The 27591-nt window shown below is 56.2% G+C and overlaps 2 protein-coding genes and 1 long non-coding RNA gene across 3 annotated transcripts; 1 reads left to right on the top strand and 2 right to left on the bottom strand.

The window, feature by feature from the left end:
• Positions 1 to 3459: 3459 nt before the first annotated feature.
• On the bottom strand, positions 3460 to 4529 carry LOC132335036 (uncharacterized). Its single transcript, XR_009488577.1, has 2 exons — positions 3968 to 4529; positions 3460 to 3682 (listed from the first exon to the last, which is right to left on the bottom strand). It is a non-coding gene; the product is annotated as an uncharacterized LOC132335036 (long non-coding RNA).
• Positions 4530 to 5066: 537 nt separating this feature from the next.
• Positions 5067 to 12045, bottom strand: LOC132334544 (serine/threonine-protein kinase pim-1-like). Its single transcript, XM_059860650.1, has 6 exons — positions 12006 to 12045; positions 6995 to 7227; positions 6827 to 6877; positions 6256 to 6622; positions 5471 to 5650; positions 5067 to 5215 (listed from the first exon to the last, which is right to left on the bottom strand). Exons 1-6 carry the CDS (start codon positions 12043 to 12045, stop codon positions 5109 to 5111), a joined length of 978 nt encoding a protein of 325 aa, XP_059716633.1. The 3' UTR covers positions 5067 to 5108.
• Positions 12046 to 14839: 2794 nt separating this feature from the next.
• Positions 14840 to 15852, top strand: LOC132335020 (olfactory receptor 14J1-like). The gene has a single exon (XM_059861142.1). It carries the CDS (start codon positions 14855 to 14857, stop codon positions 15785 to 15787), a length of 933 nt encoding a protein of 310 aa, XP_059717125.1. The 5' UTR covers positions 14840 to 14854; the 3' UTR covers positions 15788 to 15852.
• Positions 15853 to 27591: the final 11739 nt, after the last annotated feature.

Below are 27591 nucleotides of genomic sequence, written 5' to 3'. Positions count from 1 at the left end.
CATGATGAGAATCGGCGTGTGGCACAGGTGAGGACTCATGGGTTGCTGCTGTCCCCCTGGCAGGGGGCTCGGCTGCCTCCTGCCCTGGCACCTGCCGGGCTGCAGCCTCCTCCAGGCCTTGGCACAGGGACGTGAGTCCTGCGCCCTGGGCTGTGGGGCCATCTCTGCATCTCTGCTGCTCTCCAGGCTTCTGAAGAAACGCTGCTTTGTGTGGTCAAGTTCCTGAAGAGGAGGGATCTTGAAAGACTGGTGAAGAACCAGAAGCCGTGGAAGTTCACCAAGTGCCTGGTAAGGATGGCCTGCAAGCCCCAGCCTCAGCCTGGAGAAGGCCCCTGAGTGCGGTGCTCAGAGTGCGGGGCTGGCAGCTCTGCCCCTGCCCGCTGCTGCACCCAGAGGCCGTGCGGGCTCTTCTCCAGGCTCCTGTGGGCCTGAGCCAGGCTCCGATGGAGCCCTGGCCCAGTGGAGCTGTGGGGCGGGCCGGCACCGCGGCTCCCCGGGCAGCAGCCGGCCCTCTGCCCCTCCAGAGCCCGGGACCAGCAGCTGCTGGCCGCGCCTCAGGGCTGTGCAGGCAGGGGAGGCTGGGGCTGGGCGCTGGCATCGCCCGGCCAAGGGGCTGAGCCCGCACCAACCCTTCCCTCCTGCCACTCTCTCCAGCTGGCAGACCACGGGAGCAGAGCAGCCGAGCACCTGCGCTGGGCCCTGCCCTACCTGCAGAGCCCACAGGAGTCCCTGCGAGTGGTGGCCATCAGGTTCATTGGTGAGCCACAAGCCCGGGCTCCCTCCCGGCCCTGCCACAGCTCGGCCCCAGCCCCACCTGCTGCCCCGGCAGCGCCACCCGGGCCCGGCACCATCGAGCCCCGCCTGGCCCCGGCGCTGCTGCCGCCCTCTCGCAGCCGTGCCCTGGGGCGGCCGCGTGCAGCAGGGGCCGGGCTGAGCCCTGCCGGGCCAGCAGGCCGTGTGGCCACAGTGCCGGCAGCACCGCTGGCAGGGAGCTGTGCCGCTGGGGCTGTGACAGGCTCTGTGTTCCCAGGGATGGCCGGGCGGCACCTGAGGGGGAAGAAGGAAGAGCTCCGGCTCATCTGCAACGGTGAGTGAGGGCAGCGTGCGGACAGCAGGGCCTGGCGGGGGGAGCTGCAAGCCCTGCCCCGGCAGCCGAGGGCACTGCTCCCTTTGCGGACGAGGGGCGGCATGGGCAGAGCACACAAAGATTTCAGGGCCACATGGGGGATTCGTGGCCAGGAGCTTCGGGCTGGTCCCATTGGTCCCTGCTCCCTCCTGGCCATGGCTAGAGCCGGCTGGAATGGCCCTGGCAGGGGACTCTCCTCGGGTTCTCTCAGGTTCGGGATCTGACCGTGGCTCTGTTCCTCTCTCTTTCAGCCCTTGAACACCTGACAGAGGACACCAGCAGTGCCACGTCAGACATGGCACTTCATACACTGAATGTCCTCCAGGCACTCCAGAGTGAGCGATCTTCCGTCTTCCAGAGGCTGCAGGATCAGCTCCGCAGGGCATGGAGGACACGGCCTCGTCTGTCGGGGCTTGGCTGGCTGCGCTGCTGGAGATCTGCAGAGAGCTGAGCCCAGAGGCTCTGTCTGCTGGGGCCACCTAAGCCAGCGGGAATATTCTCTTTCTTCATGATTGTTCTTTTATTTTTGTTTTTTCTTTAGTATATGAATATAGAATGTGTTATAATACACAGACTCCCGGGAGCTTTCTTTTGCTTCCCAGGGTCTGCAGGGCATAGGGGAAGAGGGGAAAAAGGGTGCTTGGGCTCAGCAAGCTGTCCCAGCATGCTGTGTTGCAGGGAAAATGGCCAGAAGCCCCTTGGCCTTTGGTAGTTCTGCTGAAGCCTTTTTGCTGCCAACAGAGTGGGTGGGCAGGGGCTGGAGCTGCAGAGATCCCTGTGAGAGCAGTGCCTGGAGATGGCCACAAGCCCTGTCCCAGGCAGGAAGCGCCATCTGTGTCCTCCTGCCCGTGTGCTGCTTGCTGGATTGCTGAGGGCTCCGAGGTGCCTCTGGATGGGGCTCCTCTGCAGCTGCTGTGGGGCTGCGGCGCTGCTGCCGGGCAGGTTGGCTGGGATGGGAGAGACCCTGAGGGGACGGGGCCAAGAAGGGACGAGGGGCTGCAGAAGCCCTGACAGGACACAGCAGTGGGAAGGCATGAGGGGGATGTGTGAGGGAGTGGGTGGCTGTAACGTTGGCTCGAGGGGGAGTGGGTTGAAGACAAAGACACTAACTCTCCCCAATGTTCATGTGGCAAACAGAGAGCATTTATTCTCAAGCCCTTCCTTCTAAAGTGCCTTTGAAAAACCTAGTCTGGGTAATTTCATTGCTCTGCTCTCTATGCCTTGTCAGGTTCTGCCCAGTGAAATACTGCAGCCTTGGCAGAGATGTGACTGGGCAAGGCCCCTGTCACTCAAACCAGGGGCTGGTGCATTCACACAGCACTAGCCAGCCTGCACTGTGACACATGGCAGCAGAGTGCAAGGCACAGCTCCGGGTGCTCCCCAGGAACCTCAGCTCTGGGAGCACTGTCTGCCCCAAGCTCCAGGGGCTGCAGTGGGAGCCCAGCTGGGCTCTGCCCTGGGGCCACCATGCAGGGACAGCTGGAAACAGGGAGCATTCCCTTGCCACAAAGAGCCAAGCCAGGCCTGTCGGGCAGCTGTTCCAGCCTGGACTGCACTGTTGTGTGCTGTGCTCTGGGGCTGGGGCTCCCTGCACAGGGGAATGGATGGTGTGCCAGAGTGTTGTCTTAGATAACACAAATTCTAGCGTCATCATAGAGCAAGGATTTCGTATTGTCAGAGCTTCACACCTTCTTGATGTTCCTCACAGGCAGTTCCTCTACACGCTGACTGTTCCAGGTCCTTGCAGGAGTAATCTGACTCCTGTCACTCCTCTTCCCGTACTCTTATATATCACTAGTTATTGTGGGTTGCAGGTGTGGCCTGTCAAGATCAGGCCCGCCTCCAATCTTCAGCAACTGGTCCAGCTGCAACTCATTGGGGGTCAAGATCACCCTGTACACCAGAGGAGACAGAGCAGCTTCAGCTTCGGCCTTACTGAGGTGGGTGTGTGGGCTGGGAAGGGTGGAGAGGCTCAAGGGGATTCAGAGAGCTCATCCTGCAGGAAGGACAAGGGAAAGGGAGTGGGAGCTCAGCAGTGAGCAGAGCTGAGGGCTGGAGAGTGGCTCTCAATGACACCAAAATCCCATGGGACCTCTGAGACATTGCTGCTCCTCAGCCAGTGACAGGATGCATCCCTAAGCCTGGGGCTCAGCCTTCCTCGTGGGGAGGGGCACCAAGGAAGGCAACAGTGTGATACAGGCTGCAATGGGCTGGGAACTCACCGAGGGAAAAGAGGGAGCAGTAGTAAGAGGCAGATGGGGAGAGAACTGTTCAGAGAAGGGCTGAGCTACAACTTGAGCAAGCTGAGAAATGTCATTTGGGGGCATCCCAGATTGATTTCATTTCAGAAGTTATTGAACAAATTTATTTTTTGGGGGGTGTCATCTTTTCCCATGGAGGTGTACACTCTGCAAACTTGAGCTGTGCTGCCAAAATGCTCAAGCAAGTCTGTGCTGCAGGTCACACCATTTCTTCTTTGGCTGATTCCAGCCCGGTGCTGAGCTCCAGCAGAGCCCTGGCAGAGCCCAGAGCAGCCTCAGCACCCGCAGAGCCCGGCTGCAAGGAGAGAAAGCAGAAACTGCCCGTCAGCTGAAGGCTCCTGTGCCCTTGTCCCAGCCGCCCACGGTGCCCAGGCCATGCTGGCTGTGCTCAGAGCGGTGCCCAGAGCTGCCCATCACTGCTGCTTTTGGCAGCAGGGCAGGAGGGCAGGACGTGTGCCCAGCCTGCAGCCAGCCAGGGCACATCCACCTCCTCAGCAGCTGCCCAGAGCAGGAGGCTCCTCGGCTCGCTGCCATCTCCCAGAAGCTCTGATCCCACCATGCCAGGCAGACAGGGACCCACCTCACGCCCTCCCCTGCTGGAAGAAAAGCTGGTCCCAAACGATGTCCTCAGCCTTCTCCAAGGGCACGGCCCATCCACGCTGCAGCTGGTCCCAAGCACTTCCTGATCCAGACTGGACCCAACCTATAAGGCTTCATCTAGAAAAACAAACAACAAATTATTGAAAATAGATTACAGACAAAAAGGGGAAACAAGAAAAAAGGTAAAAAAATCTTATCTCTGCCAGGGCCTTGAGGAAGGCCCAACCCCTGCATGCAAGGAAAAACCCACACACGGGGAACGGAAGCCCAGGCTTTCTCCCTTCCCCCCTGCACTGCCCCCCACAATAATGCTGATCCCAAAGCAAACAAGGGCAGTGGAGCAGCCCAAGCCCTTCCTTGCCTGCACAGCAAAGCAGCCGCAGCACAGGTTCTGGAGTCCCACCTCTGCTCCCACCATGGGGTTTGTTTGTGTCAGGCTGGCTGCCCCAGCCCCAGCCCGGGGCACGGTGGGGGCTGGGGGCTGTTGGCAGGGCCAGGAGCCCACTCCCATTTCGTACCCAGCCCAGCCCATCCCCCCAGCCCTGCCAAAACCAGCTGGGCAGGCGACTGAAGGATCAGCTGCATCTGCCCCAGCAAAGGGGGAACCTTTGGTTCCCCGCCAGGCTGTGCAATGCCCAAATCTGGGAGCATCCCCCTGGGTGTGGACTCATCTGTAAATTTGCTGTGGAGCCTGGCTTTGAAGAAGGTGCCACAATCAAGGTCCATCATCTTCAGCTGGCCAGTGGCCAGGTCCAGGAAGAGGTTGCCATCCTTGATGTCATCCTCGCTGTCTCCAGCAGCAGCAGTCCCACCTGGTACAGCTTCTCCAGGGGCTCCTTCTCCTTCCCTGGGGTGAGACCAGGCTCTCAGGTTCTGCCCAAGGCCCCAGCTGTCAGGGAACCAGGACAAGCAAAACCAGCTCAGATGGTGGCCACCAGTGCTGGGCAGAGCAGCTCAGCTCCAGCACAAGGGCTGTGTGTTCCCATCTGATGAGCCCTGGGCAGTGACACGGGCAGGACAAAAAAGTCTGGCTTCCTTTGCTTCTGACTGCCAAGGCATGTGTGGAGCTGTAACTTACCAGGGCCCTGCATCACAGTGTGCCTGTGGCTCTCTCCCTTCTTCTAGGGCAGATGAATATCCTGCATCCAAGGATGACAGAGCAGCTCTTCTAATGAGGGTCTGTCCAAGTCCAGCATGGATAAACACCGCCTGATCAGATCTTGGCACTCTGGGCAGAGAAACCACAAACCACCGGTCAGTTGGAGAAGGCTCCTGTTGGCTTTGCCCCACTATTCCCGTGCCCAGGCCATGCTGGATGTGCTCAGAGCTGGGCCTAAGCTTTCCCATCCATTCCCTGGTTTGGAGGAGAGCAGGAGAGCAGGACATGTGCCACCTCCTCAGAAGCTGCCAGAGCAGGATGCTCATGAGCCCGCTGTTTTCTCCCAGCACTGGTATTCCCCCGTGCCCAGAGATGAGGATCCACCTTGAGAGAGCCCTTGTGGCAGCGACAGTTGATGGTCCCAGCTGATGTTCTGGCCCCTACTGAAAGGGTGCTCCCCACAGACCATCTGGTGCAGCAGGATGCCCAGGGACCAGATGGTAGCTGGCCTGCCATAGTACCAGCCAAAGTGGGTCCATTCCGGGGGGCTGTATGACCGTGTTCCTATGGAATACAGATGGAGTTCATCAGGGGGATGCTGCTGCTCCCAGAGCCTGGCCCCAGCATCCCTGCTCCAGTGGCACAGGGAGTGTGACGCACTGCCCTCTCACCAGCACCTGGGACTTGTGTACAGACTTGGGGTTGGAAGAGGGCAGTGGAAGCCCTGGCAAGGCCCCACCATAACAAGGAAGAAACCACTCAGTGCTGGGGGAAAAACCATGCCTGCATCCTCCCTGCCTGCATTGCTCCAAAAAACATTATGAACCCAAAACAAAGCAGGCGAGTGGAGCAGTCCAAGCCCTTTCTCACCTGCACACCAAACTGGCTGGGGCCCTGGTTCCGACCCCCCCTCTCGGCTACCCCCACCCACGGGTGTTTTTGTTGGGCTGGCTGCCCTAGCCCCAGTCCTGGGCAGAGTGGTGGGCAAAGGCTGCCATGAGGGCTGGAAGCTGGCTCCACACCCAGCCCTGCTCAAAAGCAACTTGGCTGAAGTCTCAGTGCCATGAAGGGCTGCAGAAGGGAGAATCCCCACTGCCACACCCAGCTTGGGCTCTGAGATGTTGGGCCATGAGATGCTGGGACCAGGAGCACACCCTGTGTGGGCTCACCTGCAAAGTGAGTGTAGGCTGTGTCCTGCAGGTAGGTGCCACAGCCAAAGTCAATCAATTTGGCCTGCCCGGTGGCCAGGTCTACCAGGATGTTCTCTGGTTTGATGTCCCTGTGCAGGACCCCACAGTTGGTGCAGTGCCGCACGGCCTCCAGCACCTGGCGGAACAGCTCCCGCGCCACCTCCTCGGGCAGGAAGCCCCGTGCCCGAATGAAACGCTGCAGGTCCTGACACCGCTCCGGGCGCTCCAGCACCATCAAGACATCGTTGGGGAGCTCAAGCCACTCCAGCAGCTGGACCACACCAGGGAAGCCAGTGGACACCTTGGCCAGCAGCACGATCTCCAGGGGTGCGCTGGTGCCGTCGGGCTGCGGGAGGAGCACGATGCCGTCAGTGGGGCTGATGCCGTGCCGGGGCTCAGGAAGCCCTCAGCCAGCCTGGGATGCTCTGTGCCCTGCGCTGGCCCCACGCCCGCTCTCCCTCGAGGCGTCCTGGAGGCTTCCACCCTGTCGGGCCTCGGCTCATCCCCGCTCGGCATGGCCCGGCTGCTCCCGCTGGCCCCGCTCACTCACCAGCTCGCCCCAGTGCCGGACGCGCTCCCGTGGCACCCTTTTGATGGCCACCTGCAAGCCAAGGGCAGCAGCGGGCTGAGTTCGCCGCCCGCCTTGCTCAGCCCCATCCTCCGCCCTCCTCCTCCTCCGCCCCCTCCTCCTCCTCCTCCTCCTGCGCCCGCCGCTCACCGGGGCACCGTCCGAGAGCCGCGTGGCCGCGAAGACGCTGCCGAAGCCGCCGCGCCCCAGCAGCGAGCCCAGCCGGTACTGCTCCTTCAGGCCCTGCTGCGCCTTCCCTGCCGGCGGGACGCGGCTGTCAGCGCTCGGCCCGGGGCCGGCAACGGCCCCCGAGCGCCCCTCAAGCGCCCCGGGCCGGCCATCCCCAGGCGTTCGCTCCCTGCAGCGGGACAGCGGCGGCTCGGGGCCGGCGGCCGCGCTGCCGAGCGGCGGAGCTCGGGCTGGGCAAGCGGCAGCGGAGGCGGCGGGAGCGGCCGCGCCGCCTGTGTCCTCCGCGGGCCCCGGGAGGGGCCGGGGCCGGGGCCGGGGCCGGGGCCGGGGCCGGGGCCGGGGCCGGGGCCGGGGCCAGGCTCGGGCCAGGCGGAGCCAAAGGGAGGCGGTGCCGCCCCAGCCCCAGGCACTGATGCCCGCCCAGCAGCGCCACCGCCAGTACGACCAGAGCCGGCCGGAGGCGAGACCGCGGCGGGACGCCCGGGGCCGGGCACGGGGCAGCCCCGCCCGGGGCCGGGGGCGGGCCGGGGGCATGGCCCGACCGGGCATGGGGAGAGAGGCTGGGAGAGGAGGGGACCTCGGGAAAGGGAGACCGGGAGAGGGAGAGACAAGCGGGACTGCGGGACAAGCGGGACTGCGGGAGAGGGAGAGGACAAGCAAGAGGGGCTCGGCAAAGTCGCTGCTTTTGCTGCTGCTTTCGCTGCTGCTTTCGCTGCTGCTGCTGCCGCTGCAACTGAAGCGCCGGGGCCGTTTGTCCCCGTGTCCGTTTGTCCGTTGCCCACTCGCCCCCGCGCCGAGCCCCGCGCTCCCCGGGGCAGCCCCTGAGCCTGTCCAAACACGGGAACTTGGCCGTGTTCAGCCAAGACCCAGAGTCTGCACTCCTGCACAGCGGCACAGGAATCCCCTCAGTCCCTGCTGTGCATTGTCCCTGCTGAGGGTCAAACACTATCGGAGCGCATTCCCTGAATGCTGAATTTGTACGTGACCCAGGCACTGCACTTACCTCTCCAGCATTGCTTTCCAAAGAAAACCAGGGGAAGGCAAACTGGGTGTAGCTCATGGTATTTGACAGTGTCTACAACTTGCCAAGTCATTGAGCTTAGAAGTGAGATCCATTTGGAATTAATGGATGGAGAAGTAGTGCAAGATGGAAAAGGGGAGCATAAAAATAAATCGAGTAAAACATCTCAGATGGTTTCTTTCTGTTTTCTTTGAATTTCTTAAAAGCTCTTTCAGTTTTCCCATCATCTGCTCCTCAGTCCTCTTTGCTCTTTCCAAGAATCTTTCCTGGAGAACGAGGTGCAGCTTCTGTCACAAGATGTGCCACCAACTGCAGCTCCTCTTGGCTTTCCACACTGTGCGTGCAGCACGACTCTTGCAGCAAAGCAGGACAAATATTTGAAGAACTTGACAGCTTCTTCTTTCTTTTCCTTGTGGGCTGGGCAGTTGTGCCATTGGTGAGGTTTTCAATGTTACTGTTCTACCTTAAGAAAACATGATGGGCTACCAGGAATTATTAGGGAATGCAAACCTGACTGAATGCAGAGAAAGAACCTCCAGAGCCTGCAGCCAGAAATGGAGAGCTGTGGGATAATCATTCCAAGATGCCTGTGGACATACGGAAAGTGAGCTAGAAGATGAAAATGGGCTGACAGAGGGAGTTTGTCTCAGTGTTCAGTTCAGATGCTTCTACATCTCATGCATTGATATGAATCAAGAGTACAGTCAGTTCATGAAAAGTACCAGAACATGCTGGACCTGTCAGGAGATGACTGGAAGAATTTGAAAAGGAGAAATGCATGGAATGACTTTGCGAACTTTGTCTCTAAGAAGGGTCATTTTTTTCCTAATAATTTCTGATCAATTCCCTCTGCTTTTGTGCTTCCTAACAAGTCCATTTTCATCCCAGATTGCCCCAAAATGGCAGCGTTGAGCTTGTGGAAGTGCCTGAAAGATGCCCTGTTCCTCTGCAGGGACCCTGAGGCTGAAGCAGGAGCCTGAGCCCTCTCTGGGGAAGCCTCCTCCAAGCTGGAATTTGTGCCGTGCTGGGAGAGGAGGAGGAGGGGGAGAGCGCTGGCGCTGTGTGGCAGGAGCAGGAGGTTTGGGCCGCAGGACATTCCGTCTGCGCCGCTGCCCCGCAATGGGCGGCCGTGCCCGGAGCTCTGGGCCTGGCCCCGCGTGCGCTGAGCTCCCGACACTGCGGGAGCTCCCCGGGCTGGGCTCAGCTTCCCGCTGGGACTGGGCAGCAGGCTGGGCTCCAGCTGGGATCAGCAGCAGCTGGAAATACCTCTGCGCATCTCCACTTGCTGCTGCTGCTGCTGCTCAGAAGGAGAAACAATGAAGTGAGTCGAGAAGTTCTGGTTTCTCTTTCTCCTGGTGGATTTTTTCATTTGATTTGACACTTGAGAGGCAATTTCTGTGATTTTATTTCAGCAGCAGCAGCAACAGGGCCGTGTTTGAGCACTGCAAATGTGGTCTGTGTGGCTTTAATTCTCCTTGACTTAGTGCTCAGGGACTTTAGGGGATTTCAAGATCTGCTAATCATGATGCCTGTGACCAAAAGCCTGAGTTCACCTATTGCCGGCCGGGGGTCTATGTACAAAATCACAAACAGGACTGGACTGCTGAGGACAGTGTCTTGAGGTGTTTATTTTCCAGCATCAGTCTCATTACATGGTTATGACAATGGGAAGATGCCGGCAGTTTGTCTCCTCGGCAGCAGACAAAGAACTCAATGTTACAACTTACTTTAAAAGTTTTTTGACCAATCACGCAAAGCAGAAGCATATTGACAGTAGTTCTATCCAACCATTATAAGCACACGTACCTTCGGTTAAAACAATACCTGATTATTTCGAATACAATACCTGCTTCTAAGCCTTAAAACAAAATGCTCAGAGCTCATTTATTAAGCTCAGTACTTCCTAATATCAGGCTAGATATACTTTTCTGCAGCTTAGGGAGTTTTTCTAGCCAAGCGTTAATACACAAACTATTGTTCTATTTGTCCATACTTTCCCACTTCTTATTTAACTTTTCTGCTGCCCTATCTCATGGTTACAGCTCAGCTCTAATCACAGTTCTGCTGTCTCTGAAACCTGCCTTTTTCAGCTTTCCCAAAATCCTCTGATTTTAAGAATTCCCACATTCACCATCACGAAAAAAGCACTCTGGGTAGCACTGATCAAAAAAGGCAATTGCAGTTTTACAGATAAATTTCAAGCGGCAAGAGCAGCCATGATCTCCAATTGCCAAGGCAAAGGCAGCAGCAGCCTCCTGCTGTCACCTCAGGGTGAGTAAAGCAGTGCTGAAAACAGCGCTGGACCCCGATCCTTTCTTTCTCTGCGGGCTGGGTCAGGGCAGCACAGGCGGGCCCTGCGCAGTCAGGGCTGGGTGTGGGTGATTGCTGCTCTACTCCAGAGCTGAGCTGGAAAAAGCCCTCGGGAGCCGAGGCAGGAGCAGGCGGGAAGGGGCCGGCGCTGCTGCTGCTCCTGGCCGGGAGCCCCGGCTGGGCCGGGCCGGCGCCCCCTGCGCTGCGGCTGCTGCTGCTGCCAGAGCCGGGCGGGACTCGGGGACAGGGAACAGACACGGGGGGACAGCAAAGGCCTGGCGGCTGCAGGGATGGCGGCGCTCGGGCCAGCGCCAGCACAGAGCTTCAGCCCGCAAGGAACCCTGAGGGAAACGCTGGGGAAAGGCTCCATTTCAGCCTTTCTTCACTCGTGGCTGTGAAGGGACTGAAATAAAAGGAGAACAAGCAGGGCCCGACCCCTTCTCCTTTGGGAGGAGCCCCAGGCCTGGGGCTGAGAGGGGCCATGAGGGGGAGAAGGGTCTCTGAGAGGCTGTGGGAGGCCTGGCACCTCATGGAACCAAGGGTCAGTTATGACACTGCAGAACCAAGGTGATTCCTGCTGACAGTTCAGAACCTCATGGAACCAAGGGGCAATTCTGGACAGCAGGGCCATGGAACCAAGGAGTCCATTGGGACATTACAGAACCTCATGGAATCAAGGTGTCCATCTCACTCTACTGAACCTCATGGAACAAAGGGTCCCTTGTGACACTGTGGAGCCAAGGACACTGCTGTTGGCTGTACGAAAGCTCATGGAACCAAAAGTCCATTGTGACATTCTGGGGCCTCATGGAACCATGGAGACCATTATGACACTTCAGGACTCACTGGAACCAAGGGGCCATTTAACCTAAGGGTCATTGTAGCACGGCGGGGCCTCATGGAATCAAGGGGATCTTAGTGGGGCTCCGTGAGACCACCGAGAGATTCTGACTCTGTGGAACCAAGGAGACCATTGTGGCACTACAGGGTGCGGTGGAACTAAGAACTCGTGTGACAGGGAGGAGCCCAATGGAATCAAGGGACCATTCCCTATTTCAGGGTTTCATGGAGCCAAGGTGTCCTTGTGACACTGTGGGTCATCATGGAGTCCTGGAGACCATTCTGGCACTTTGAGGCCTTGTTGAATCAAGGGGCTCTGCAGGCCCTTGTGGAGCCAAGGAGCTCTGTGACACTGCAGGGACTCATGGAAGCAATGAGACCATTCTGGCACTCTGAGTCCTCATGGCACCAAGGGGCCATTGTGACACTATGGGTCCCCATGGAACCAAGGGGCCAGTGTGACACTATGGGTCCCCATGGCACCAAGGGGCCAGTGTGACACTCTGGGTCCCCATGGAAGCAAGGGGCCAGTGTGACACAGCCATGCCTGTGGAACCAAGGGTCCATTGTGATTTTGGGGAGCTCAATAGAACCAAGGGGCCATTGTGGCACTCTGCACAGTTCCATGGAACCAAGGAAACCATTTTGGCACAGCATGGCCTCATGGAAGCAAGGGGCCATTGTGCCACTGCAGAGCCAAGGAGACCACTGTGGTATCGCTGGGCCTTCTGGAAACAAAGTTCTGCTGCAGGGCCCCCAGGATCCAAGAACATGGAACAAGTCTTGCTGGCTTAGCCTGACTGGTCCGGCTGACCTTGGCATGTGGAGGGTTGCTATTCATCCGGCCCTGAAGCCATGGAGCTCCATGTTTTCCTTCCTCTGGGAAAGAACTCTCCTTCTCCTCCAGGGGTTCAGGGCTGAAATTGGGATTCTACCTCCATATTTGATTATATCAAAGGATTGTTCCTATATGAAATCTGCCAGAACAGACAGCTCTAGATGGCCTTGGCATCTGGGGGGGCAACCTCTCATCTGCCATCAAAACACTGGGGGGGCTGTGCTTTTCTTTCCATGGAAAGAAACATCTCTCATGTGCAGGCATCCATAGCCAAAACTGGGAATCTGCCTCCAAAATTCCTTATATCCAAGAGAGCTCCCAGATAAAAGCTGCCAGGACTGTCTAGGTTCCCTTGGATTCCTGAAGACCAGCTCTCATCTGCCTGTGAAACACTGGGGCTCTGCCCTTTCCTTCCTGTGCAGAAGAGCTGTCATTCTGCTCCAGGCACCCATGGCTATAGAAATACACTGCTACATATGGCTGAAATGGAATTGCACCTCCAAAACTCCCCAAATATCCAAGGGTTGCTTTCAGACAAAAGCTGCAAGGACAGACAGGTCTGGCTTACCTTGGCCTCCAGTGCCTGCCTCTCATCTGCCTTCAAAACCCTGGGGCTCTGTGGTTTCCTTCCTGTAGAAAAGAACCGTCCTTCTTGTCCAGGCGCCCATGTCCTCAAGCACATGAGCACTGTATAGGGACAGAGGAGCTCTGTGCTCAGTGGGGTGCAGACTGAGGACAGAAGGGGAGAGCCCTGGGAGGGACTGAAGGGTGGATTCAGAGATGGTGGATCCTTTTGACATCGGAGAGTACAGCCAGAGAAAGAAAGAGTTAATGCAAAGGGCAGCTTGGGAGGCCCAGACTGGGAAAAAAGAGCAAGGAATTTCCCTGCCAGGGCAGGGCTGTGGAGCAACACATCCCCCAGAAGGAGTCTGGGTCAGCCCAAGGCTTTGTGTGGGCAGGCAGAGGCAGGCAGGAGGCAGAGCTGTCAGCAAAGGATGGGGCCAGCCAGGTGGGGCAGCCGGGGGATGAGCACAGCCTGCAGGGACAGAGGCGCAGGGCAGGGACACCGTAGCACAGCCTGGGCTGCACAGGGCACAGGCATGGGCAGCAGCTGCCAGGCCCTGACAGAGCCAACTTGGGCAGCACTTTGGCCATCGCTGCTGGGCCTGGGCCTGAGCCAGGAGCAGGAGACAAGTGACCCTTGCAGGCCTGGGGCCTCATGGCCTCCTTGTCCCTGCTCAGCAGCCTGGCAGGGGCCGTCCCATGCTCCTGCCCTTGGCACTGCACATCCCCACATGCCAGTGCCCATCCCGGGAAGAGCCCTGAGCAAGGAGGGAGGGACAGGATCTTCCTGGCCAGGGGCTGGGGCTCAGGCCTTGGCCCTTTGCATTCCTGAAACACATCCAGCTTTGCTCAGCACCAGAGACACCTTTGCCTTGTTTGTCCCCAGCTGTCATCACTGCCTCCAGTGTTCTGCTCTAACTGGAACCTGGGGACGCTTTCTCAGTTGTGTCCCTCAGTGGGACCCATTAAATCTTCAAGAAACTTTGGAGATTGATTGTGACTTTGAATTCTTGAGATATTTCTTCTACTCCCTCTCAGGGAGTGATGTTCAGGGCCTGAGCACCCAACCCACAAGAGAAGTCCTTGTGCTGTGTCTGTTCTGCTGAGCTGGGCTGGGCTCCTGGAACAGAAGGAACTCCTGGCAATCAAGAAGATCTTCAAAATAACACATCCTCAGGAGCAGCTCCTCTCCCAACCCAGCAGGGCTGAGGGCACTGTCTGCGGCCACCCTGGGCACAGCACAGAGACAGAGATATTTTCAATCAGTCAGGGCTGTGAAGATGCTGAGAAGTGACTGGGGGAGAATCACTGCCAGCCCTTGGCACAGGAACCTCTGGCTGCAGGACAAGGCAGCTGCAGCTCCTGGAGCCATCTCCTAAAGCTGGAACATCCCAATGCCTCCAGACGCTGTGAGTACATTCTCTGATTGTCTCTTGTGCAGAGCAGCCAGGGGTGCCCAGGGCTGTCCTGCAGAGCAGGGTCCTGCAGCCCAGGGCACTTTGCTGGGGCAGGGACTCTGCTGCCTGCCAGGGACAGCTCTCAGCCAGCCCTGGCAGCTGCTCCAAGCACTGTGGGACCAGATCTGGGTGGGAGGAGACAGCTGGTAAGGCTTGGAAGAGTTTCTGTTGTGTGGTGAGGATGCTGCATTGTTAAGGGATGCTCCCAGCATGACACTGATCTCCAGGGTATTTCCTGGTAGATTAAATGATAAGCACAGCAAGGCAGGGTCTGCATAAAACAAAAAAATCCTGCTTTATTAATCCATTTCTCTGGGATGCCTGGATAGAAAAATGCACTTAGATATTCCTGACTCACTTTCGACAGAGAAAAATTATTAAAAAAAAAAAAAAAATTCTCTGAGATCTGAATATACCAGGCAGTGCCAGAAATCAGCACAGGGTTCCTTAGGGCAGCATCAGCATCGCTTTTCCAGTCCTTTTCAGGATTGGTCTGACATTCCCATCAGAGCCTGCAGAGCCAGAGCTGCCCTTGGGCAGTGCCAGAGCTGGGAGGGGTCTGCAGGGCAGAGCTGAGCCCCCAGGGCTGAGCTGCGCTCAGGCAGCACTGACATGGCCCAGTCCTGGGCACAGGGAGCAGCTGCTGGCAGGGACAGCTCCAGGTAGCAGAGCCCTGGGCAGGCAGTGGAGGGAAAGTGCCCCCAGGCTGTGCTGGGATATTTGAAATTCTCCACAAACTGAAGTATTGCATGATTACTTATTCTACAGACCCCCATGCCAAGACAGAGCAAATGTCCAACAGCAGCTCCATCAGCCACTTCCTCCTGCTGGCACTGGCAGACACGCGGCAGCTGCAGCTCCTGCACTTCTGCCTCTTGCTGGCCATCTCCCTGGCTGCCCTCCTGGGCAACGGCCTCATCATCAGCGCCGTAGCCTGCGGCCACCACCTGCACACGCCCATGTTCTTCTTCCTGCTCAACCTGGCCCTCAGCGACCTGGGCTCCATCTGCACCACTGTGCCCAAAACCATGCACAATTCCCTCTGGGACACCAGGAACATCTCCTGCAAAGGATGTTCTGCTCAGGTGTTTCTGTTTGTCCTTTTCTATTCAGCAGAAATTTCTCTGCTGACCATCATGTGCTACGACCGCTATGTGTCCATCTGCAAACCCCTGCACTACGGGACCCTCCTGGGCAGCAGAGCTTGTGCCCACATGGCAGCAGCTGCCTGGGCCAGTGCCTTTCTCAATGCTCTGCTGCACACGGCCAATACATTTCCCCTGCCCCTGTGCCATGGCAATGCCCTGGGCCAGTTCTTCTGTGAAATCCCACACATCCTCAAGCTCTCCTGCTCACACTCCCAGCTCAGGGAACTTGGATTTCTTGCTGTTGGTTCCTGTTTAGCATTTGGTTCTTTTGTGTTCATTGTTTTCTCCTATGTGCAGATCTTTAGGACTGTGCTGAGGATCCTCTCTGAGCAGGGACGGCACAAAGCCTTTTCCACCTGCCTCCCTCACCTGGCCGTGGTCTCCCTGTTCCTCAGCACTGCAGCCTTTGCCTACCTGAAGCCCCCCTCCATCTCCTCCCCATCCCTGGATCTGGCAGTGTCAGTTCTGTACTCAGTGGTGCCTCCAGCCCTGAACCCCCTCATCTACAGCCTGAGGAACCAGGAGGTCAGGAATAGCCTGAAGAAAATGATATCAATTGGTTTTCAGAAGCAATAAACTCTCATTCTTCTGCATATCTCTTATGATGTTACTCTTTAATTCTCACTCTGTGTCCTGTATTTTTTGCCGTTTACATAGGCGTTAAACTTTTGTGAATTTGTTCACAGAACAATGTTTGATTCCAGTATTTTTATTTTAATATTTATCTTTCTTTTTGCACCCAGATACTGGAAAACCAGCATATGTATACTACATATATGCTAACACAAAATAAAGAACTCTGTATTGCCATGTGTGCCTGACATCTTTCCTCCCTGATTTCTAGAGCTGCAGGGTCCGTGCCTCTGGGCAGAGCTGGAGGAGAAAAAGGAACCCCAGTGTTCCTCACTTCCAGGGAGCCCCAGGGCTTCTCCTCCACAGCCTCCCCTTCCTTCACTCCCACACTCCCCTTCAGAACCCCTGTGCTGGTTTAGGGCCTCAGGGCTCTGCCAGCTCAGTCCCTGTCATGCTGTGTGCCTGTCAAGGGAATGCAGGCAGGGACAGGTTGTGGGCACTGCTGGGACAGAGCTGGGCTCTGCAGCAGCATTTCCATCATGCAAGGGCATCTCCCCAGTGCAGGGCCTGAAAGCTTCAATCTCCTTCCCAGTTACTCTCAGGGATGTGCCCAGCACAGTGCCCTGGAGAGGAAACCAGCAGTGCCCAGCAGAAGTGTGGCAGTGATCAGGGTGGGGGCTGTCCCAGCAGTGCAAAGCCAGCACTGCTACAGCAGTGGCCTCTCACCCCAGGTCACAGAGGTTCTTCTTCTCTCCATGGAGGGACATCAAGTGACCGGGTCTGGAGTCTGTGTCTGCAGTGCATGGACACTCCACAGCCCTGAACATCCTGTGTGTGTGAGGGGGCATAAACCCAGTGAGCACAAACTCCTTCAGCTGCTCCTGGACTTTCCAGAGAGTAACATCCCCTGGGAACCCCTGAGTGCAGGGCTGGGACGAGCTCCTGAGCACAGAGCTCCCTGTGTCCATCCCTCTGGCCGTGGGACACCTCAGGCAGGGCAGAGCAGGGCAGGGTGACACCCGCAGGGCTGAGGTCCCTGCCAGGCTCTGGCAGTGGCAGCAGAGCCCAGGGAGCCCCTGCCCGTGCTGCAATGAACTCTGTGTGTGTGTGCAAGGGAAGGACTCGTGTCCCTGGGCAGCCCTGGGGCTGGGAGGAGGGCATGAGCCCAGCTCAGGGGTGGGCACCTGGCAGAGCCCTGACATTTCTGTCTGTGCCCATAAGAGAAGAGTTGGGCAAGGTGACTGTGGTTAAACCCCTCTGGCCATCAAGTGACAGCCAAGTGTCTCTGTCACTGTCCCTCCTTCATCAGAAAACAGGAGAAAATAAGGTGAAAACATTGGGGGTCATCATAAAGAGAGATTAATACTGGAGGGACCAAAAAGCAAAGGCCAAATGCAGAAGCAAGGAAAACCATGGGAAAACAAGAGTTCAGCACCTGTAGTGGTTGCTTTGGAAGACAAATGTATTAATACAGAAAATCCAGAGACCTTCTTGTCCCCCTCATTTCCCTGCTGATCTGGACATCACAGGGAATGGAAGAGCCCTTGGGTCAGTCCAGCCAAGCTGTCCCATCCCTGCGCCCCCAGGAACACCTGCCCACCCCCAGCCCATTGGGGGAGCGGGTTGCAGAAAAGCCTCATGTGGGGCGAGCCCTGCTCAGGGACAGCCAAAGCCTTGGGCTGGGACCAGCCCTGCTGCAGCCAGAAGAGCCAAGCACAGCAGGACAGGGGTGCTCTGGGCAAAGGGAACTCCATCCCAGCCACACCCAGGCCAAGGGGGCTCAGGGGGCTCTTCCCACCTCTGCTATTCCACAATTGAATGAATCTTTTCCTTGGAGAGCTCTTTGAAGAGACAATTGCCAGAGAGGCAGAAGCAGAGCTATAAAATGCTCCAGTACAAACACAGCAGCTCCTGTGAGGAATGAACCCTCCCAGGGCAGTGCTGTGGCAGGAGCAGCACCCAGAAGGAGGGGGATGAGCTCAGTGCATGTGTGTGTGTCCCCAGACACAGAGGATGAGGGTGGGCAGAGGTCAGGGCAGGGCTGGCAGTGGCAGGGCAGAGCCAGGGGGCAGTGACATCGGAGTGTGCAGCCTGCAGGGACACAGCAGCAGCTGTGGGACAGCGCAGGACAAGCTGTGCTGGACATGGCCAAGGGCCCTGGCGGGGCTTGCAGTGCCCAGGAGAAGCCACATCTTGGTGCCCTGGGCACAGCAGGGTCTGTGCCACCAAGGGCTGGGAGGAGACACCTTGTCCTGAGGCACTGGGGCCTCCTGGCACAGCCCCAGCCAGGCTGGGCACTGTCACCCCCTTGTCCTGCCCTCAGCATCCCCCCCTGCCTCACATCCCAGTGGCCTCAGGGATCTGCTGGAAGGAGTCCCTGGGGAGCCTTGCTCAGGAATGGCCCTGGGGGCTCCTTAATGCTCCCAGGGACTGCAGGGTTTTGCTTTTGCTTGGGAGTCTCTGAGAGGTTTGTGCAATTGTGGCCTCCGGTTCTCTTCTCTAAAGAGTCCAGAAAGAGCCTGTGTTGGTGATGGACCTCACTGGACTGACACTGAAACTGCATGAAAAACAGAAACTCCAACAACACCTTACAGAATTTAGGCATTACTTTATTCTTGCCAGGATGTCATTGCGGCCATCACATGCAATAGAAATTATTCCATCCACACGTGTCCGGGTTCCACAGTGAAAATCATTCCATCACACATTGTTCTTTACTACACTTCTCACATATTTATACAGAAAAAACCCAAAGAAATTAATGTTCTTTGCTCTCAAATTATCCAATTCTTAGTATTCCATCTGCTATTGCTGATTGATCCGTTCGCCTTTGATGTCAATTAAGTCCTCATTCTTTGATTCCCTTCTCAATCTTTTCCCAGACCAGGTGTCTCTGCACTCTGGGGGTGATGTTCATTAATGTTCATTTACCTCCTGTGCATCTTCTGGCCACTCCCAATCTGTAGATGTTAAGCTCATCAGGCCTCACCCAGCCTTGGTGAGCAGAGTCTTTTGAAGAGAAACTTCAATTCCCCTCTACCTGGGCAAACAAACCCCTGACTGAAGTTACGTTAAAAGAAACCAGAAGTTGTATCGTTTCTGATAATTCCATTAGGTTCCATAGTGTCACAGTGCTCTCCTTGGCTCCATGAAGCCACGCAGTGTCACATCGAACCTCGGTTCCACCAAGCCCTGCGGTGTCACCCTTGACCCTTGGTTCCATGAGGCCCCACAGTGTCACCGTGGCTCCTTGGTTCCATGCGGCCCCACAGTGTCACCCTTGCCCCTTGGTTCCATGAGGCCCCACAGTGTCACCGTGGCTCCTTGGTTCCATGAGGCCCCACAGTGTCACCGTGGCTCCTTGGTTCCAAGTGGCCCCACAGTGTCACCGTGGCTCCTTGGTTCCATGAGGCCCCACAGTGTCACCGTGGCTCCTTGGTTCCATGAGGCCCCACAGTGTCACCGTGGCTCCTTGGTTCCAGTGGCCCCACAATGTCACCCTTGCCCCTTGGTTCCATGTGGCCCCCCAGAGTCACAACAGCCCCTTGGTACCATGGCCTAGTTTTTGGCAGTGGTGGGGCACAGGGATGGCTCCTGTGAGAAGCTGCTGGACGCTTCCACCGTGTCTGGCACAGCCAATCCCTGATGGCTTCAAGGATGGACCTGCTGCTGGCCAAGGCTGGGCCAGTTACAAATGGTGGTAGCGCCTCCGTGATAACAGATTTAAAAAGAAACTAAAATAGAGATTGTCATGCAGTTTTAACTCCAGTCAGAAAAGAGCAGAGGGAAGACATGTGAGAAGAACAACTCTGCAGACATCAAGGTCAGTGCAGAAGGAGGGGGAGGAGGTGTTTCAGGCACTGGAGACCCAGACACCCTGTAGGAGAGCCATGGAGAGAGGGCCCCTGCTCCCAGGCTGGAGCAGCCTGTCCTTGGAGGAATGCACCCCATGGAAGAGTGACCCATGCTGCAGCAGTTTGGGAAGGACTGCTGTCCCTGGGATGGACTCACACTGCAGCAGTTTGCAGAGGGCTGTTGCCCCTGAAATGGACTCACATTGGAGAAGTTCCTGCAGAACTGCCTCCCTCGGGAGGGACCTACGGTGCAGCAGGGGAACCACCCCTCTCCATGAGCAAGGGCAGAAGCCATGGGTGATGAACTGACCATAACCCCCTTTCCCCGTCTCCCTGCACTGCTGGGGTAGGAGGTAGAGCTGGAAGGAGGGAGGAGAGGGGCTTATTTTATTTCCCCTTATCCTGCTCTGAGTTTGTTAGTAATAAATGAATTTCATATCTCTAAGCTAAGCCTGTTTTTCCCAGGACAGTATTTGATGAGTGATCTCTCCCAGTCCTTATCTCAACCCATGAGCCCTTTATTAAATTTTCTCTGTGCATTCAAATGCACTCGATATGATGGGGAGCTGATATTCCCCTATTCCAAGAGTGAACTTAATAATGGCTGACTAATTAAGGAACTAAAGAGAACCACAGTATGGGAAAAGCAGGTGGCATAGGTAATTCTGGGATAGGGAGACCGGAAAGCAAGACCAGATGAACCACTGTAGCCACCACCAAGAAGATCACGTTCACGTGCTGTGGGCAGCAACCCCGTCAGGCCGTGTCACGATCCGCTGGGACAAGGGGGGTCCTGATGGTTCGTTTTACCGATCTCAGAGTGCAAACACACACAGCAGGGGACTTTCAGTATTAACCAAAACAAATGCACCTTTTATTGAGTGCCCAGAGCAGATGTGATAGAAGGATTAGAAAGGAGATAAAAGACAGAGAGAGAGAGAGAAAGTGGGGGGAGGTGAATAGCTACCAACATAGACACGAAATCCTCGTGGTCCGGCCAACAGATCCATCTTGAAACCTCGGGGAGAATCTCAAAGTCTTTGGTTAACTTGGGGTCTTTTATAATCTACCGCTGGGAGGGGAGCAGGACGGCACATTGAGGGAACAGGTACAGGACAGTGGAGAATGAGTCCCTTGAGAACAGGTTGTCACGATCCGTCCCTATGAATGGGTTTCATGATGGTTCGTAAGGGATCTCAGGGTGCAAAAAGAACCAACACGGTACAGGGGGGTGTTGCAGCAATAATCCAAACAAATGCACCTTTATTGAATGACCACAGCAAAATGCGATGGAGGGATTAAGGGAGAGAAAGATAGAGAAAGAGAGAGAGAAAGAAAAAGGGGAATATAGCTACCAAACGTAGAGACAAAGTCCTTAGGTCCAGTCCAGTTGAGGATCTGCCTGTTACGTTGGGGAGATCTCCGAGATGCAGTCCATCTGGACTCCAATTATACACTTTTTGTTGAGGGGGGAGGGGGATTATTTCAAAACTGAATCTATTGTATCATCTGGTAAAATAATGGTATTTGGAAAAGGGGTACACACAGTTTATATCAGTGGGCAAGGGCCATTGTTTTCGTGGTCCAATGCCCACACCTGCAACATCCATCTTGCTTTGGTCAGCTCGCCTCCCCCGCGCACCTCCCCGGGCTGGGGGCTTCAGTCCCAGTCCTTGGGGAGTGTAGGAGCGGCCTTTCTCACGTGGGGATTTCTCAGGTTTTTCTCTGGTGGAGAGGCTTCTGTCATCTCAGCTTGTCTGTCACAGTGCTTGCAGATGAACGAGAGGGGTCTTCTGTGGGAGACCACTCAAAAGCTCAGGAGAAGTTCAGCCAGGCCAAGAGGTGGGACAGCTTCCAAGGCTATTGTTGCAAAAAGGGCTCAGTGCCCCCTTCTTCTCATTGGGCTCAGTGTAGCATGCAGAAAAATGCACCTGTGGAAACAGTAACTTAGCAATTCCTTCAGGTCTGAGAGCCCCTGGCTTGGCGGGGAACTTTCCACTGTAGGGCCAGGAATGGGACAAAGGGGGTCTTCTGAGCGATCTCTCAGTGACAGTTGTGAGGCAGATTGGAGGATATTTCAGACAGACTCTCTCACAGGTACAGACAGTCCAGTTCTGAACAGGACAAACCGGTGCCAGCAGTGAGCGGGGCCCGTTGTTTCAGGACTGGATCCTATGGGAAACATCCCGCTCCCAATGGCAGACATCCCGCTTCAGTCAGCCCAGCACCCCCTGTTAGAATTTTAAGGATCTCAGTCTCAGTCCTTGGGAAGGGCTTCAATCTCCGTCCTCGATGGCGGTTGTGAGGCAAATGAGGGATCTTTGGACTCTCTTACAGACTGACATCCCAAAGCATAAAAAAATTATACATTTTGCCTTTAAAAAAAGTGCAATGAATTAATAAAATTATAATTATTTTTTCTTATTTATATTAGTAATATTCTATGTCTCTATCCAAATTTCAATGTTTATATTTAAATTCCATACATTTTTAGCAACCAAAAATTTATTGGTCATTGTTTATAAGTAACACAATTTCCTTAATTAATTCATGTCTATTGGCTATATATTTCTTCCTCTTTATGGAAACTAGTAATATTTGTAGTCCTTTTGGCATCATTTTTATCATCTTTTTCTCCGATAGTGTCAAGGGGAGGAACTTTGGGGTGCCTGGAGACATTTCTGGAGCACATTTGGGGCTGTTCTAGGTTTGGGGAGGGAATTCAGAGAGAACTTGAGGGTCTGAAGGACACTTGGGGGAGCCGGGTGAGAACTTGGAGGGGCACTCAGGGATTATGAGGGACCCTTCGGGGTCCAGGGCAGCATTTGGGGGTCCAGGGGAGCCCTTGGAGGTCAGGGAGGGGAATTTGGGGCCCTTCGGGGTCCGGGCGGGCCCTTGGGGAGCTCGAACGGGGCTCTCTGGGGCGAGGGGGGTGATGGGAGTTGTAGGCGGGGGCACGGTACGGTTTAACAGGGCCGCGGAGCATCACGGGAGTTCGAGACGCAGCTGCAGTGGCTCTCGCCGGGGCACGGTGCATGACGGGAGATAAAGTCCCTGCTGGAATAGCGGAGCATGATGGAAGCTGTAGTCCCGGAAGTGGCTCGAACACGATGTTGGGGGACACTTTTGCGTCCAAGCCGCGACTTGAGGTCCTCGGGGGAGCTTAAGCGGCTCGGGACCCCTTGGGGGGGAGCTCAGGGAGCTCTATCCGTGCTTTTATGGGCGCTGGGCGCGGCAGGAATTTTAGGCGGGGGACTGAGTTCTGAGGGGCTCTGGGGCCGCGGGAGATGAATTCCCAGAAATGGATATGCCGGGCAGCTGTGGGTGCGGGTGCACTCAGGGGGTCCGGGGACGCTTTAGGGGGGTCCCGAATGGGCGCTCAGGGGGCACGGAGAGATCCTGGAGTGTCGGGGGGACACTTATGGGACAGATGGGGGCGGACCCCGGGGGGGGGGGGGTATGTCTGTGGAGCGCGGGGCATGACGGCCGTTGTAGTCCCAGCTCCAATGGGGCTCCAATTGGGCCGCGGGGCATGATGGGATTTGTAGTTAGAAATAGAAGACGGCGGCCATGCTAGGCACCGCCCTCGAGGCACCGATCTCCGGCGCTGATTGGCTGCGTTCGGTGATAGGCGGGAGCCTCGGCAAATGGGAAGCGGGGGAGGCGGGAACAGCCCATTCACCCCCTCCAGTCCCTCCCAGTACAACCCAGTTCATCCCCAGTGCAGACCAGTACAACCCCATTAGAGACCTGTTCATCCCAAGCAGAACCCAGTACAACCCCAGTGCCCCTCCAGTCCCTCCCAATACACCTGAGTTTATTCCCAGTCCCTTCCAGTTCCCCCCCCTGTGTCATCCACAGGATGCCCCAGTGTCCCCAGTCTTCCCCACAGTGTTCCCATTGTCCCCAGTTTGTCCCTGTCCTCCCCAGCGTCACTCCCACTATGTCCCAGTGTCACCCACAGATCAAGGCACAGCTTCTGTGATCAGGCCAGAGCTCCTGAGGAGAGACCCTGGGTCAATATCAGTCACAGAATGCTGGGATCACCTCTGCTCTAAAGAGAAATAAATTAAATACATCCTTTAAAATAGGAATGTGTATTTCTTACAAGGTCTTTGAGATCTTTCTCCATAACTAGACTAGGAAAACTTTAATGACCCTCTCATGGCTTTGGTGTTGTTTACAACAGACTCAGGCCCTGAGAGAGTCTTCAAAAAGCTACTCAACAACTCAAAGTTAAATTGAAACTCTGAAGTTTCTTGAAGTTTTAATGGGTCCCACTGAGGGACACGACTGAGAAAGCGTCCCCAGGTTCCAGTTAGAGCAGAACACTGGAGGCAGTGATGCCAGCTGGGGAAAAACAAGGCCAAGGTGTCTCTGGGGCTGAGCAAAGCTAGATGTGTTTCAGGAATTCAAAGGGCCAAGGCCTTAGCCCCAGCCCCTGGCCAGGCAGATCCTGTCCCTCCCTCCTTGCTCAGGGCTCTTCCCGGGATGGGCACTGGCATGTGAGGATGTGCAGTGCCAAGGGCAGGAGCACGGGGCGGCCCCTGCCAGGCTGCTGAGCAGGGACAAGGAGGCCATGAGGCCCCAGGCCTGCAAGGGTCACTTGTCTCCTGCTCCTGGCTCAGGCCCAGGCCCAGCAGCCATGGCCAAAGTGCTGCCCAAGTTGGCTCTGTCAGGGCCTGGCAGCTGCTGCCCATGCCTGTGCCCTGTGCAGCCCAGGCTGTGCTACGGTGTCCCTGCCCTGCGCCTCTGTCCCTGCAGGCTGTGCTCATCCCCCGGCTGCCCCACCTGGCTGGCCCCTTCCTTTGCTGACAGCTCTGCCTCCTGCCTGCCTCTGCCTGCCCACACAAAGCCTTGGGCTGCTCCAGGCTCCTTCTGGGGGATGTGTTGCTCCACAGCCCTGCCCTGGCAGGGAAATTCCTTGCTCTTTTTTCCCAGTCTGGGCCTCCCAAGCTGCCCTTTGCATTAACTCTTTCTTTCTCTGGCTGTACTCTACGATGTCAAAAGGATCCACCATCTCTGAATCCACCCTTCAGTCCCTCCCAGGGCTCTCCCCTTCTGTCCTCAGTCTGCACCCCACTGAGCACAGAGTTCCTCTGTCCCTGTACAGTGCTCATGTGCTTGAGGACATGGGCGCCTGGACAAGAAGGACGGTTCTTTCCTACAGGAAGGAAACCACAGAGCCCCAGGGTTTTGAAGGCAGATGAGAGGCAGGCACTGGAGGCCAAGGTAAGCCAGACCTGTCTGTCCTTGCAGCTTTTGTCTGAAAGCAACCCTTGGATATTTGGGGAGTTTTGGAGGTGCAATTCCATTTCAGCCATATGTAGCAGTGTATTTCTATAGCCATGGGTGCCTGTAGCAGAATGACAGCTCTTCTGCACAGGAAGGAAAGGGCAGAGCCCCAGTGTTTCACAGGCAGATGAGAGCTGGTCTTCAGGAATCCAAGGGAACCTAGACAGTCCTGGCAGCTTTTATCTGGGAGCTCTCTTGGATATAAGGAATTTTGGAGGCAGATTCCCAGTTTTGGCTATGGATGCCTGCACATGAGAGATGTTTCTTTCCATGGAAAGAAAAGCACAGCCCCCGAGTGTTTTGACGGCAGATGAGATGTTGCCCCCCCAGATGCCAAGGCCATCTAGAGCTGTCTGTTCTGGCAGATTTCATATAGGAACAATGCTTTGATATAATCAAATATGGAGGTAGAATCCCAATTTCAGCCATGAACCCCTGGAGGAGAAGGAGAGTTCTTTCCCAGAGGAAGGAAAACATGGAGCTCCATGGCTTCAGGGGCAGATGAATAGAAATCCTCCACATGCCAAGGTCAGCCGGACCAGTCAGGCTAAGCCAGCAAGACTTGTTCCATGTTCTTGGATCCTGGGGGCCCTGCAGCAGAACTTTGTTTCCAGAAGGCCCAGCGATACCACAGTGGTCTCCTTGGCTCTGCAGTGGCACAATGGCCCCTTGCTTCCATGAGGCCATGCAGTGCCAAAATGGTTTCCTTGGTTCCATGGGACTGTGCAGAGTGCCACAATGGCCCCTTGGTTCTATTGGGCTCCCCAAGATCACAATGGACCCTTGGTTCCACAGGCATGGCTGTGTCACACTGGCCCCTTGCTTCCATGGGGACCCATAGTGTCACACTGGCCCCTTGGTGCCATGGGGACCCATAGTGTCACACTGGCCCCTTGGTTCCATGGGGACCCATAGTGTCACACTGGCCCCTTGCTTTCATGGGGACCCATAGTGTCACACTGGCCCCTTGGTGCCATGGGGACTCAGAGTGCCAGAATGGTCTCATTGCTTCCATGAGTCGCTGCAGTGTCACAAAGAGCTCCTTGGTTCCACAAGGGCCTGCAGAGCCCCTTGATTCAACAAGGCCTCAAAGTGCCAGAATGGTCTCCAGGACTCCATGATGACCCACAGTGTCACAAGGACACCTTGGCTTCATGAAACCCTGAAATAGGGAATGGCCCCTTGATTCCATTGGGCTCCTCCCTGTCACATGAGTTCTTAGTTCCACCGCACCCTGTAGTGCCACAATGGTCTCCTTGGTTCCACAGAGTCAGAATCTCTCGGTGGTCTCACGGAGCCCCACTATGATCCCCTTGATTCCATGAGGCCCCGCCGTGCTACAATGACCCTTAGATTAAATGGCCCCTTGGTTCCAGTGAGTCCTGAAGTGTCATAATGGTCTGCATGGTTCCATGAGGCCCCAGAATGTCACAATGGACTTTTGGTTCCATGAGCTTTCGTACAGCCAACAGCAGTGTCCTTGGCTCCACAGTGTCACAAGGGACCCTTTGTTCCATGAGGTTCAGTAGAGTGAGATGGACACCTTGATTCCATGAGGTTCTGTAATGTCCCAATGGACTCCTTGGTTCCATGGCCCTGCTGTCCAGAATTGCCCCTTGGTTCCATGAGGTTCTGAACTGTCAGCAGGAATCACCTGGGTTCAGCAGTGTCATACCCGACCCTTGGTTCCATGAGGTGCCAGGCCTCCCACAGCCTCTCAGAGACCCTTCTCCCCCTCATGGCCCCTCTCAGCCCCAGGCCTGGGGCTCCTCCCAAAGGAGAAGGGGTCGGGCCCTGCTTGTTCTCCTTTTATTTCAGTCCCTTCACAGCCACGAGTGAAGAAAGGCTGAAATGGAGCCTTTCCCCAGCGTTTCCCTCGGGGTTCATTGCGGGCTGAAGCTCTGTGCTGGCGCTGGCCCGAGCGCCACCATCCCTGCAGCCGCCAGGCCTTTGCTGTCCCCCCGTGTCCGTTCCCTGTCCCCGAGTCCCGCCCGGCTCTGGCAGCAGCAGCAGCCGCAGCGCAGGGGGCGCCGGCCCGGCCCAGCCGGGGCTCCCGGCCAGGAGCAGCAGCAGCGCCGGCCCCTTCCCGCCTGCTCCTGCCTCGGCTCCCGAGGGCTTTTTCCAGCTCAGCTCTGGAGTAGAGCAGCAATCACCCACACCCAGCCCTGACTGTGCAGGGCCCGCCTGTGCTGCCCTGACCCAGCCCGCAGAGAAAGAAAGGATCGGGGTCCAGCGCTGTTTTCAGCACTGCTTTACTCACCCTGAGGTGACAGCAGGAGGCTGCTGCTGCCTTTGCCTTGGCAATTGGAGATCATGGCTGCTCTTGCCGCTTGAAATTTATCTGTAAAACTGCAATTGCCTTTTTTGATCAGTGCTACATAGAGTGCTTTCGTGACGGTGAATGTGGGAATCCTTAAAATCAGAGGGTTTTGGGAAAGCTGCAAAAGGCAGGCCTCAGAGACAGCAGAACTGTGATTAGAGCTGAGCTGTAACCATGAGATAGGGCAGCAGAAAAGTTAAATAAGAAGTGGGAAAGTAAGGACAAATAGAACAATAGTTTGTGTACTAAGGCTTGGCTAGAAAAACTCCCTAAGCTGCAGAAAAGTATATCTAGCCTGATATTAGGAAGTACTGAGCTTAATAAATGAGCTCTGAACA

This window comes from Haemorhous mexicanus, chromosome 16 (genome assembly GCF_027477595.1).
Source record: "Haemorhous mexicanus isolate bHaeMex1 chromosome 16, bHaeMex1.pri, whole genome shotgun sequence".
Lineage (NCBI taxonomy): Eukaryota > Metazoa > Chordata > Aves > Passeriformes > Fringillidae > Haemorhous > Haemorhous mexicanus.
This window is presented reverse-complemented; position numbering and strand designations above follow the sequence as displayed.